Source organism: Cebus imitator, unplaced genomic scaffold (assembly GCF_001604975.1).
Source record: "Cebus imitator isolate Cc_AM_T3 unplaced genomic scaffold, Cebus_imitator-1.0 Scaffold1, whole genome shotgun sequence".
Classification (NCBI taxonomy): Eukaryota; Metazoa; Chordata; class Mammalia; order Primates; family Cebidae; genus Cebus; species Cebus imitator.
The window spans coordinates 17,902,373-17,916,725 of NW_016107316.1; the positions used below are offsets into that span (position 1 = coordinate 17,902,373).

The window sequence follows — 14,353 nt, forward strand, 5'->3', positions numbered from 1 at the left end:
TTTAGTAGAGACGGGGTTTCACCATGTTGACCAGGATGGTCTCGATCTCTTGACCTCGTGATCCACCCGCCTCGGCCTCCCAAAGTGCTGGGATTACAGGCTTGAGCCACCGCGCCTGGCCTAAAAATTCACATTTTAAATTCTGATTGATAACTACAAAACTGTCATCCCAAAAGGCCTTAGTATTTTACATGGCTTCTAGTGTATGGATCTGCTTATTTAGTTAGATGCCTTCTTACTAGAATTATATGTTCACCATATTTTAAATGTTTGCTGATCTGAAAACCACAAAATGATACCTTGCTTTAGTTTAAAAACACACGCACGCACACATTTTGTGAGGTTGAACATTTTAAATTTTATTTGTCATTTTCATTTCTTCTGTGTATTGCTTGTTTTCTCATTATTGCTTTTGGTCATGAATCAGGAAGGAGTCTTTCAGTTGCAAATACCAGAAGATTCACATCAAATTGGCTTATTATTGGGCTGGGCACAGCAGCTCACACCTGTAATCCTAGAACTTTGGGAGGCGGAGGCAGGTGGATTGCCTGAGTTCAGGAGTTTGAGACCAGCCTGGCCAGCATGGTGAAACCCTGTCGCTACTAAAAATACAAAAATCAGCCTGGTGTGGTGGCACGCACCTGTAGTCCCAGCTACTCAAGAGGCTGAGGCAGGAGAATCGCTTAAACCTGGGAGGTGGAGATTGCAGTGAGCTGAGATCACACCACTGCATTCCAGCCTGGGCAACAGAGTGAGAGTCTGTCTCAAATAAATAAGTAAATAAATAAATAAAGTGGAGGTTGCACTAAACCAAGATTGCACCACTGCACTTCAGCCTGGGCAACAGAGTGAGACTGGTCTTCAATCAATCAATCAATCAATAGGATTTACTGGCTCACAAAACTGAAAAGCACAGTGGGAGGGTAGGTTTCAGATGAGATTCTGCCAGGACTCTGGTTTCTTTTTCTGAAATTCTCAGCTCTGTACTCTCCTCTCTTAGCCAAGCTTTGTTAGGCAAATTGCTGTAGTCATGCCAGGCCTCAGAAGGAAAGATTTGTGTTCCAGAGTAACAGGCAAAAGACTTGAGTGTTAAACTGAGGAAACCATTCACAAATGAATACCAGTGGTCAAGGCAATACCATGCATGGTTGTTTTAGGTCTTGGTACCTGAATCTTGGCAGAGAGAATGAGATTGTTCTGATTGGTTTAAACCCTGGAGTTGGGCTGGATTCAATCCCATGTAAACCACATACAGCAGCTACATATGGGTGGAATGGATATTGGAGTGAAAACCATGGATTCCATTATAGATTGTTTCTGTTTTTCTTGTAATTTGTACAAATTCTTTATGGATTGTGGGTATCAACTGTTTTCTGTTTTACATGTTACAAATATTTTTTCTGAATCTATTTGCCTTTTAACTTTATTTTGGTATATTTTACTATGTGTATATTTTGAATGTCTGTATGATCAGATCTATTAATTACTATTTTCTGTTGCACTTCTGGGTTTTGTGCCATATGTTGAACTCTCTTCTCCATCTAAGTGATAAAAAATATTCCCTGAGGCAGGATATGGTAGCTCCTGCCTGTAATCCCAGCATGCTGGGAGGCAGAGGTGGGAGGATTACTTGAGGCTGGGAGTTTGAGACCAGCCTGTCTCTTAAGTTTTGTTTTTTTGTTTTTAAATTAGCCAGGCATGGTGGCATGTACCTGTAGTCCTAGCTACTTAGGAGGCTGAAGCAGGAGGATCCCTTGAGCCTAAGAGTTCCAGATTGCAGTGAGCTATTATCAGACCACTGCACTGCAGCCTGGGCCACAGAGCGAGACCCTGTTTCTGAAAAATACGTACATGTATGTGTTATGTATATATATATATTTTCTCTGATGTTTTCCTCTAGTACTTTTATAGTTAGAATTTATATTTTTAAAATATATACATTTAAATATTTAATCTGTCTGGAATTTATTCATACTTCTGCTGTGGGCTGTGGACCTAAAATTTTTTCCAAATGTTTAGCCATTTTCCCAGTGAATTCATGGAATAATTTCTTTCTCTCAGTTAACTTAAGTGTTGTATTTATTATACACTAAATTCTTTTTTTTTTCTTTTTTCTTTTTTTTTTTGTGAGATGGGAGTCTCACTCTGTCACCCAGGCTGGAGTGCAGTGGCGTGATCTCTACTCACTGCAACCTCTGCCTTCCACGTTCAAGCAGTTCTCTGCCTCAGCCTCCCAAGTAACTGGGATTACAGGCGTTCACCACCATTCTCAGCTAAGTTTTTTTTTTGTATTTTTAGTAGAGACAGGGTTTTACCATCTTGGCCAGGTTGGTTTTGAACTCCTGACCTCGTGATCCACCCATCTTGGCCTCCCAAAGTGCTGGAATTACAGACATGAGCCACGCACCCAGCCTTATACACTAAATTCTTAAATACATGGGTCTGCTTCTGGACTACTACGTCCTGGTCAGTTGACCAGTGTCATTTATTCCTGTGCTGGAACTGCTCTGTTTTAATTACTAGTGGTTTATAGAAAGTGTTTTGTTTGTTTGCCTGTTTTTCTTTTGAGACAGGGTCTTACTCTGTAACCCAGGCTTCACTACAGTGGCGTGATCACAGCTCACTGCAGCCTCAAACTTCTGGCTCGGGGGCGCTCCTCCCACCTCAGCCTTCTCAGTAGCTGAGACTACAGGCGCGTGCCACCATGCCCAGTTAATTTTTTGTACTTTTGGAGAGACAGGGTCTCACTGTGTTGCCTAGGCTGATATCGAACTCCTGGGCTCAAGTGATCCTTCCACCTCAGCCTCCCAAAATGCTGGGATTACAGGTAAGCCACTGTGCCTGCCCTATAAAGTTTTGATATCTATTAGAACAAGGTCCCCCCTTTTGTTTTTCAACATTTTCTTGACTATTTTCATGAATTTTATTTCAAGATGAACTTTACGTAAGGGAAATTGTATCCCAGACCCTTGTGGTATTGTAAGTAGCTTTGAGTGATGCCTCTCTTGTGGGCCTCTTGTGTTTCTCTGGCTAGAGTCCTTTGAATATCCCTAGGCTGGTGATCCTAAAGCTTGGGTTTCTCCATCAATTTCCAATCCACATGTTTGGAACATGTGATTTGTTTTTTTTAGTTTTGGAAGCTGTAGGGCATCCTCCTTTGAGTCTCTAAAGACCCAAGAGAAGTTAAACCTTAAAGCTTTTGTATTAATTTATTTATGTGTAGCCAATTACTGCCAAATTTAGCAGTTTAAAACAGTACATGTTATCCATCTCATAGTTTCTGAGGGTCAGGAATCAAGGGCACCTTAGCTGGGTTGTTCTGATTTAGAGTTTCCCATAGCAGTTAGAATGTTGGCCAGGGCTGGCGTCAGCTGAAAGCTTGCCTGCGCTAAGGGCTCTGCTTCCAAGCTCACTCACGTGACTGTTGGCAAGAGGCTTCAGCTCCTCACCACGGGAGCCTCTTCATAAGACTACTCGTGACATACCAGCTGGCTTCCTCTATAATGAGCTGAGAGAGAGATCACAACAGGTGCTGCAATATCTCGTATAGCCTATCTCAAAAGTGGCATACCATTACTTGTGACATACTCTTTGGTTTATACATTCTGTGATATGGAGAGGAAGGCAGCTAGACAAGGGTGTGAATACCAAGAGGTAGAGATTATTGGGGCGGGGAGGGCAACTTGGAGGCTGGCTACCAAAGCCTTTGTTGGTAAATCTTATGGGTTTTTTTTTCTTTTTTTTAAGTTAAAACGTGCTTCAAAATACTTGTAAGAAATTACAAAAGATGTGTGATGACTAGTCTTCCACCCCTGTCCCCTAGTTACCCAGTTCCCTTTCTTCCAGCCAACAATTATTTTTAACATCTTTTTTATACTTCCAGGGGGATTTTATACTGATACAAGGAAATGTACATAATATTTTTCCTCTTTTAACATGAAAGCATGCTATATGACTATTTTGCATCTTGCTTTCTTCACTTAATAATATAGCTTAAAAATGGTTCTGTATTGGTACATAATTGTTTCCTTACCTTTTACAGCTGCATAGTATTTCACAGGGGTGTGGTAGCATGGTTTAGTACCCATTTCCCTATTTTTTGGTTATTCTAATCTTTGACTATTACAGTGACAGTATAGATAATGTCCTGTGTGTGAGTAATGTCCATGAAGCCAATTCATGGAAGCGGAATTGCTGGTTCAAACATTAGGTGCAGTTATAGTTTTCATGGATAATTACCAAATTGCACTACCCATGGATTGCACCAGTTCTCCTGGCAGCAGTATATGAGAGTATCTGTTTGCACATACTCTTACCTACACAGAGTATATATCAGACCTTTGAGTCTTTGCTCCTTTGACAGATAATTACACGTGTGTGGTTTTAATTTGAATTCCTCTTATGAGTGAAACTGAACATCTTTTCATGTATTTAAGAGACGTTTGTATTTCCTTTTCTGTGAATGGTCTGTTCATATTCTGTGCTTGCTTGTCTGCTGGTGTTTTCGTTAGTGATCTGTAGGAACTCATTATTAGAAATTTAGTCTTTTTTGGGGGGTGGGAGGATGCGGTTAATATATTTTATTTTTAACATATACAGTTATTATATGTGTTTCACTTTTTTAATTATTTTGGAACAATACGGTATTAAACTTTGAAAGAAGTTGCATGTGCTGTACTACAAAACTTTTTTTAGTAGCAGTTGAGAGTAAGCTGCTGGCTTACTTCACCATCCCTATTTAGTGTGTATTCCCTTCAAATACAAACATTCCACAAAGCTTTCTACATAATCATAGTACAACCTTCAGAACTGTGAAACTAACACTAATGATTTTATGATTATGCCTAGCAGTCTCTCTGCTTCTTTGGCCCCAAAGGACAGGAGCACAGACTCTGGAGGTAGACTCCCTGGGTTCAAATTCCAGCTCTGGGCCGGGCGCGGTGGCTCATGCCAATAATCCCAGCACTTTGGGAGGCCAAGACCGGTGGACCACCTGAGGTCAGGAATCTGAGACCAGCCTGGCCAACATGGTGATACCCTGTCTCTACTGAAAATACAAAAAATTAGGCGAGCGTGGTGGCACACGCCTGTAATCCCAGCTACTTGGGAGGCTGAGGCAGGAGAATTGATTTAACCTGAGGGGTGGAAGTTGCAGTAAGCTGAGATTGCACCACTGCACTCCAGCCTGGGCAACAAGAGCAAAACTCCGTCACCGAAAAAAAAAAAAGAAAGGAAAGGAAAATTCCAGCTCTGCCACTCACACTCACTAGTTGTAGGACTTTGGGCAAGTCACTCAATCCTACTATTCCTCAATTTCCTTAGCTCTCACAAAGGCATGATTGGATAATAATCATGCCTACTTTACAGGTCATTGTGAAGATTAGATGGTTAATGCTTAGAATTGTGGTTGGTACAATATGAAAGCCATGTCAGTGTGTTGCTATTATAATATTATTGGATGAAGAATAGTTGATACTAGATTAAGTTTAAATGTTTTCTAGCAGCCATGAATGAGGTTATCAGAGTTCATAGATGACAATGTAAGCTACGAATTATTCAGCCAACCCAGGATATATTTTTGTTCTTCTCTTTTTAGATTCCAGAATGACTGCCATCTTGACTTACGCTTTTAAAAATCTTCCTACTACATCAAAATGGGCCCTCAAATTTTGTAAGTTTATTATTACTTTTTTTATTTTTAGAGATTGGATTTGGATTTATAAGCATCTCGCACAGATACTGAATGGTATTGCTTTTTGTAAACAGTTTATTTTGTCTTCCAGCCATAAGACCTCTGAGCTGTTCCTCCCAGCTGCGAGCTGCCCCAGGTACAGTAATTTGTAAAATAAACATTTCTGATTTATGTTTAGATTCCAGATTCTGTAGTTCGTAAACTCTGAATAAAAACCAAAACTAATTTCCTGATTCTCCCCTTTTTATGATCAACATGAACATCTCTGTTGCCTTCAAATTAAAAAATTATAGGACCAATCAGTAATGATACTACATTATTTAAGATTAGGCTTGAGGATGTTGACAGGCGGCTGCTTTCTGGGATTTGAATCTGCTGGAGTCATGGAGGTTTCATAAAGCTCATTGGTCAGTTTCTTTACCCTCTTGCTATCCGTCCTGGAGATGAATGGCATACAAATGCTCTTGAGAGCTGTTATGGAACCAAAAGTTAACTTTTTAAAATTTTAACTTTTAAAAAAAATTTGCAGTTAGAGAAATGCTTCTCTATTGATGAATATCTTCCTATCTGATAACTCATGCCTTTTGGGGAAAAAAAGAAAAAAAAACAAGAATATCTTCCTATCCCAGGTGCAAGAGGGCCCATTCCTGAAATAAAAGTGATTAGGGAACTAGTTAATAACAGATAGTTGTTTAGTTAATATGAAATGAAAGAGTAAGGAAATGTGTTGATTTTACATCATCATTTTTACCCTCAGTAAACCCAATGAGTTAGGCTTCTTTACTATAGATTTTTACAGAATCTGCTGTATGTTTGTATCTTCGCTGGCTGATGGTAAAAACACCCTGACAAATTCTTAACATTTTTCTCCTTGCTTAGATTCTGTATTGACCCATTCCTTTGATTTTGGTTTTATTTTTATATTTCTACTTGTATAATAACTTAATAGAAAAAATACCTTCCAGGCCAGGCTCCGGGGCTCACACCTATAAACCCAGCACTTTGGAAGGCCGAGGCGGGTAGATCACCTGAGGTCAGGAGTTTGAGACCAGCTTGGTCAATATGGTGAAACCCCTTCTCTACTAAAAATACAAAAATTAGCTGGGTGTGTTGGTGGGTACCTGTAGTTCCAGCTACTTGGGAGGCTGAGGCACGAAAACTTTGAACCCGCGGGTGGAGGTTGCAGTGAGTTGGGATCACGCCACTGCACTCCAACCTGGGTGACAGTGAGACTTTGGCTCACAAAAAAAAAAAAAAAAAGAAAGAAAGAAAAAATACCTTCCAGGATTCCGAAGACCTGTACTGTCTTCCAGCTCTACCTCTTTCTGGATAGTGTGACCTTGAACTGGTCACTTTATTTCCCTGTGCTTTAGTTTCTTCATCTAAAAAAGAAATATAAGTCTAGCCTTGTCAGCCTCATATAGTTATGAAGATATCTCAAAGCATTTTAAAAACTATGAATTCAATATAAGTGCAAGAATGGTATTTTTCTATTGTTGCCTAATCCCAACTAGACCATGTTATATTCATGTTGTCATATAACAAATATATTTCCTGTGGCCTTTACATTCTAACTAGGATATCGATTTGTATTTATATTAGCCCCATGAGAAATAATTCCTGTCTTGTTTTGCCTTTTCTCTAATTCTAATGTTCACCCAGGTCTTTGCAAAGTCACGCAAATAGACCTGATCCTTGCCAAGTGGGAGAAGGTCATTCTGAACACCAGCAGAGGAAACCATATATCTGGTGTTTAGACTATTCGTCATACTGCTCTGTAACTGGTTTTTTGTTGTTGTTTGTTTTTTGGTTTGTTTTGTTTTTGTTTTCTGAGACAGAGTCTCACTCTGTCGCCCAGGCTGGACTGCAGTGGCACAATCTTGGCTCACTGCAACCTCCACCTCCCGGGTTCAAGCAGTTCTCCTGCCTCAGCTTCCCAAGTAGCTGGGTTTACAGGTGCCCACCACCACGTCCAGCTAATTTTTGTATTTTTAGTAGAGATGGGGTTTCACCATGTTGGCCAGGCTGGTCTCGAACTCCTGACCTCAGGTGATCTGCCCGCCTTAGCCTCCCAAAGTGCTGGGATTATAGGGATGAGCCATCGCGCCCGGCCTATAACGGTTTTTGATGTTTCTGTCTCTGCAACTGTCTTGTAAGCCCTGTGAGTCATTAGCTTTGTGATATCCCTGGTGTCTAACACAGTGTCCTGCAAGTAATTTGTGTTAACACTGATGATAGTGGTGCAAGAAGGCACATGATTAAAACAATGTAAAGTGGCCAGCTGATTTGAGGAAGGAAGCAGGCACCTGCCTGTGCTGAGTAGGTTTAGGTGCAGTCTTGGCTCACTGCAACCTCCGCCTCCCGGTTCGAGTGATTCTTCCGCCTCAGCCCCCCGAGTAGCTGGGACTGCAAGTGCAAACCACCACACCTGGCTAATTTTTTTGCATTTTTAGTAGAGATGGGGTTTCACCATCTTGGTCAGGATGGTCTAGATCTCTTAACCTCATGATCCGCCTGCCTCGGGCCCCGAAGTGCTAGGATTACAGGCGTGAGCCACCACACCCCGCCCCAATTCAGATTCTTATAATTTGTTACTGCTGTGTGCCATAGCTCTGTAGATTATATAAAATGGAGCTGTATTGTTTTGCCCTTGAGGAAATTTTGATGTGCTTAGGAGCCAGTGTGCACATGAGGCAGAACGAGAGTGCTTAGGTGACTAATACATAATAACGAATATATATTTTTTAATGTGGCTTGTAGAGTTAGTTTAATTACTTTATATTATACTAAATTATGTGGATCAGCCAATTTGTGCCCTAGAGTTTGCCCAGAGGTTTATAGGCAGGAACCATTGGTAACTGTAGTTATCAGGGAACGCTTTACTAGGAGATGGAATGTGAACGAGGCCCAAGAGACAGGTGAGAATTAGATGGGTAAAAAAGGGTGCCAGGCAGATAGGAGATCCGTGAGTGAAGGCAAGGAGGCTGACCTGAGCAAGGCTGTAAGGGACTGGGGGCTGGCCCTTCTTGTTCTATTTTGAGAAGTAGTGGAAAATACTTTTGGATAGTTAAGGTGGAACCAAGTAAAGCAGGCTATTTGTTAGAAGAGTTAAGGATTTGAATTTTATCTGAAGGTATATAAAAGGAATATATGGTTAGTTTTTAAAAAGTGGAATGACATGATGGTGTATCATTGGACCTGTCACCTCCAAGGTCAGTCATGAGTAGTCTGCAAATCTTTAAATTTAGTGGCCTGTTTTCAGTCTACTGAAGTAAGGATTCTCCTGGAGGACTGATAGATTTGTCCACCTTGTTCTTGACACTCTCCGGCCTTTGATCTTGTACACTGTTCTCTCTTGATTCTTCTACTACCTCTCAAGTTGCTGTCTCACATCTTCCCTCAGCCTTCTCAGTGTAGGGACATCACAAAGCCAAGGGTCTTTTTGTTGTAGTGATGGACCCTCAAGTTAAGGATGAGAGGGTTTGTGTGTACTACACCTGGAAAGGTGTTAGGAACCAAGCAAGCAGCTCTAGGGACCAGCTTCTTTGTCTCTGTCATGCACCACATGTTATGTCCCTTTCCTGATTTTTCTGCTCCTTTTTGTCCTTATTCCTTCTTGCTGGCTCATTTGCTCACTTATTATTTACAAACTCTGGCTTACGAATGACTTCAGTTTACTGTCACCCTGGTTCTTCCTCATGGCATCTTTTCAGCTTCAACTAATTGACATTTCTTTCCATGCTTCTTTGCATAGAGAATCTGACCAGCACAGTTGATCACTTGTAGGTAGATGACACTGGTTTCTGGTTGGCTCCTATATGGATGGAGCATTGGTGAGTTTGGTACCTACTCTGAATCAAATCAGCTTTTACATTGACTTAGGGATGTGCCTGTGGCCTTGCTTTTGGCAGGGACTATAAGCAGGGCAACTCCCTTTAGAGGGGGCTGTGGGATATCCAAAACCACACCACAACAAATACCTCTCCCCCACCCAAACAAACAAAAAAAGCATCTTTTATTGTTAAAGAAGAAAAAGGAAATTTAAAAATTAAAGAAGTAGAGGGGGCTGTGGGAGAACGGGCATTACAAAATACATCTCTGCTTTCCTTCTGTATTCTAAGCTTTAGTATCTTGTGACTTACTAATCTAGACTCACTTCCCTTCATAGGTTTTACTTTGCATCTTCTAGCTACTATGGAATTAACATATCCACCTGGATGTCTCTCTGTCACCTCAAAGTTAGTGAGTTTAAAAATGAGGTGGGCATGGTGGCTCACACCTGTAATCCCAGCACTTTGGAAAGCCAAGGCAGGCGGATCACTTGAGGGTCAGGAGTTCAAAACCAGCCTGGCAAACAAGGGGAAACCCATCTTTACTAAAAATACAAAAACTAGGCAAGTATGGGTGACAGGCGCCTGTAATCCTAGCTGCTCAGGAGTCTGAGGCAGGAGAATCACTTGAACCTGGGAAGTGGAGGTTGCAGTGAGCTGAGATCACACCACTGCACTACAGCCTGGGTGACAAAGTGAGACTTTGTCTCAAAAAAAAAAATGAAGTCAGGCCAGGCACGGTGGCTCACATCTATAATCCCAGCACTTTGGGAGGCTGAGGCGGGTGGATCATGAGGTCAAGAGATCAAGACCATCCTGGTCAACATGGTGAAACCCTGTCTCTACTAAAAATACAAAAAAAAAAATTATCTGGTCATGGTGGTGTGTGCCTGTAGTCCCTGCTACTCAGGAGGCTGAGGCAGGAGAATTGCTTGAACCCAGGAGGCGGAGGTTGCGGTGAGCCAAGATCATGCCATTGCACTCCAGTCTGGGTAACAAGAGTGAAACTCCATCTCAAAAAATAAAAAATAAAAAAGAAGTCACCTTTTTTTTCTAAAACCAGTTCTCACTTTGTTTTGGGTAGCTAGGTGTTCTTAGACTCTCAGCTTCCTTTATAATCCTGATTTCCTCTTTCTTTTCTTTCTGTCTGATTGGTTGCCAACATAACTTGTTTTCCCTTATAAACTCTCTTATATTGGTCCCTTCCTCTTCATTCACGTTGATACTACCTTTACTCTGGCCTTTTGCACCACATACTTGGGTTTGCCGGTCTCTTTGCTTACCTCCTTGTTGCCTTTATTTCCTTCACCAGCAGCACATCTCCATGAATGCTGCCAGAGTCATCTTTACGCCCTATTTCCTTATTTTATCATGACCATTAGCTCTATTATTTCTTTCAACTTGGTTGTAGATGTTTACTATAAATATTTGTCTGTGACGTTGACAGGTGTGGTAAGGTGGTTGTTGACATTGTATTCCCAGTAATTTAGGATTTTTTTCTAATGAAGGAATGATGATGAAGTAGGTAAATTCCAACATTAACAACAACAAGAAAATAATGAACTAGATTTTGATATATCAAGGAAGGCTCTTCCAGCTATATTGTTAAGCCAAAAAAGCATACATAATGTAGAAGTATATGCATGTAAATGAACTAAAAGAAAAGATTTGAAAGTATATACACCAAATAGACTTTACCTCTCAGAAGAAAATAATATGCCAGGGGAAGACATAAAGAGGGAACTTTGGTTTTTACTCTCCAGTTTAGTGTTATTTACTTTTTTAAAAAACCACAGGCACATATTTACATTTTATTCTTTAAGTAACCTAAAGGAAGTTCGCCTTTTTAAGATTAAAAAGTATTTAGGCATGTAGGTTTTTGCAGAATAGCAAGTCACCAACCAAGGGCCCTTTATTTCCACATAGAAAGGTAAGAACATCAAGCTATGTGAGGAATGAACAATATCAATTATTGCAGCTTCTAATATTAAGGGTAGATTTGCATGTAAACTTGGTTACTTCTAATGAAATAGGTTGTCAAACACTTAATAAAAACAAACTATTTTGTTAATGGCATAAATACTGTCATCATTGGATATAAGTTTTGTTTATCTTAAATATTATTTAGAAACTTACAAATGCTAGTCAGTTTCTTAGCCTTTAAAAAAAAATATATTAAAGTGGTTTAGTAAATGGCAAATGCAGGTTGGCATTAATAGTGTAATATTCTTAAAATGACTGTCTTAAAAAATGTAAAAGTCAGCCAGGTATGGTGGCTCATGCCTGTAATCCCAGCACTTTGGGAGGCCAAGACGGGCAGATCACCTGAGGTGGGCAGATCACCCGAGGTCAGGAGTTTGAGACTAGCCTGGCAAACATGGTGAAACCCTGTCTCTATAAAAATTTGGCTAGCATGATGGCAGGTGCCTGTAATCCCAGCTATTTGGGAGGCTGAGGCAGGAGAATTGCTTGAACCCGGGAGGTGGAGGTTGCAGTGAGCCGAGATGGCACCATTGCACTCCAGCCTGGGCGACAAGATTCCATCTCAAAAAAAAAAAAAAAAAAAAAGTAAACATCATCAGACTTTATATATTTTAATTAGTAGTTTTTTCTTTTTAACTTTATCTTAAAGCCGTCCAGACCAAAACGAAGAAGACGTTAGCCAAACCCAATATAAGGAATATTGTGGTGGTGGATGGTGTTCGCACTCCATTTTTGCTGTCAGGCACTTCGTAAGTATGACATGATTGTGTTACACTTTTCCTTCTTTTAAGACACTTTCAAAAGTGGTCTTTGTAAATGTAACCCAGTAGGTAATCATATTGTTAGTGGACTAATATTTGGATAGCAGTCCCATAAAATTAATATAGAATAGGTTAAGGGAGTGGTGAAATAATATGGCAATATTTGTTTTTCATCCTTCTCATGAATAAGCCTCGTATAGCTTTTCTTGGAACAGCTCTATTTTGAAAGCCTAGAGGTCCGTATAGCTTTCTTCCAACAGAGCTATCCTTTGCTTTTCTGGAGACAAGTACATGGTCTCTGTGCCTCCTCAAAAGTTTGAGTGCTGAAGATGTGGCCTATGGGCATTCTGAAGGGCCTATTTATAATCCACTGGTTTGGCCTCCTGGAAATTATTAAAATTGGAGTTGATAGGGCTAATCCAAACCCCTGGATAGAACAACCACAAGTGTATGGGACTGGAATGATCCTAGACCAGCTCCAGAATTTCCTAGATCCAAACTGCTCTTCTTTTTGTCCTTTTATGCTTCTTTTCTGTCCCCAAGTGAGGGTTAGTCTATCCAAAAGCTGATAATGGACTTTGATAACAAGGTTTAAACTGTTCATTCTATTCTGTTTAGATTGTTTTATTGTTTATATTTTGAATAGGTAGTTGCCAGCTTTAAAAAATGCTGCAGAATGTTAGGCATCTGTTAAAAATAATGAGACCTATCTTTATGTACTAACATGGAAACCTAAGACCTTGAAGATATGTGCTATAATAGAAGATCATTTTCTAAGTGGAAAAAGTCTTTTTCTGTTTAATTTGCAGAAACATTGCTTTCAACTTGAGTGTTATTTGGAAGATCAGGTTCTTAGGGGTAGAGGCATTTGGGAAGCACTTCTGGGAATAGACTCTAGCAGTGGAATTCAGAAGTCTGTCAATCAGGTAGAGGAGTCTGACAGTATGAGAATAAAGATTGTAAAAGATAAGTTGGGTGGGTGTGGTGACTCAGGCCTGTAATTCCAACGCTTTGGGAGGCCAAGGTGGGCAGATCACCTGAGGTCAGGAGTTCAAGACCAGCCTGGACATCATGGTGAGACCCATCTCTACCAAAAATACAAAAATTAGCCAGGTATAGTGGCGTGCACCTGTAATCCCAGCTACTCAGTAGGCTGAGGCGGGGAGATCCCTTGAGCCTGGGAGGCAGATTGCATCACTGTACTCCAGCCTGGGTGATGGAGTGAGACTTAAAAAAAAAAGAATTGTAATTGGTAAGTAATTTATGACGTAGGCATTTTCAGATTGATAGGACTTTTCTCCAGATCAGTCTGTTCTGAATTTGAGGAAACTGGATTTACCTATGAAAAATTTGGAAAACTACTCATGGTTCTTCTGTGATTCAGAGTGAAAATGAAAGTAAAAATATTTTGGAGAGATCCAAGATGGCTGATCACTAGCAGCTCAGGATTGCAGCTCCCACTGAAAGAGCAGAGAACGAGAGGACGCCACACTTTCAGATCAATTTTTGTTGCTCACGCACCAGGAGATTCCCAGTGGAGGAGCCCCACGTGTCACCAGCGCAACTGTTGAGGCCAGTGATGCAGTTTTGCTGCTGCCTGGTGTGGCGGTTTTTGGTGCAGAGTCAGAAAAGCACCATCAATCTTAAAGCCGCTGTTTTGGCCGGCACAGTGGGTTGCTCAGATTCTAGCGCCGGGAATCAATAAGTTGGACGTCCATTCAGAAACCCAACTATAAAAACGGTAATTATAAAGACCACAGATGGATAAATCTATAAAGAAGGGAAGAAAACAGCCTAAAAAGGCTGAGAATACCCAAAATCAGAATGCCTCTCCCTCTACAGGGGATCACAGTTCCTCATCAGCAACAGAACAAGACCTGATGGAGAAAGACTGTGTTCCATTAGCAGAAGCTGGCTTTAAAAAGTGGATGATAAGAAACTTCTGGGAATTAAAAGAACTTGTTCTAACCCAATGCAAAGAAACTAAGAACTTTGAAAAAAAGTTTGACGAAATGTTAACAATGACACACAATTTAGAGAGGAATATAAGTGAATTAATGGAGCTGAAAAATACAACACGAGAACTT

General features: G+C 40.6%; 2 protein-coding genes across 3 annotated transcripts in view; one reads left to right on the forward strand and one right to left on the reverse strand.

Moving 5' to 3' along the window:
• LOC108301632 overlaps positions 1-14,353 on the reverse strand; it is a 480,010-nt gene that overhangs the window by 382,131 nt on the left and 83,526 nt on the right. The window lies entirely within an intron of this gene.
• HADHB (hydroxyacyl-CoA dehydrogenase trifunctional multienzyme complex subunit beta) overlaps positions 1-14,353 on the forward strand; it is a 45,144-nt gene that overhangs the window by 3,755 nt on the left and 27,036 nt on the right. For both annotated transcript variants that reach the window (XM_017524448.2, XM_017524443.2), the window contains exons 2-4: positions 5,597-5,671; positions 5,784-5,828; positions 12,155-12,254. In XM_017524448.2, coding sequence (XP_017379937.1) covers positions 5,605-5,671; positions 5,784-5,828; positions 12,155-12,254 — 212 coding nt within the window. In that variant the 5' untranslated portion in view covers positions 5,597-5,604. The remainder of the gene's footprint in view (positions 1-5,596; positions 5,672-5,783; positions 5,829-12,154; positions 12,255-14,353) is intronic.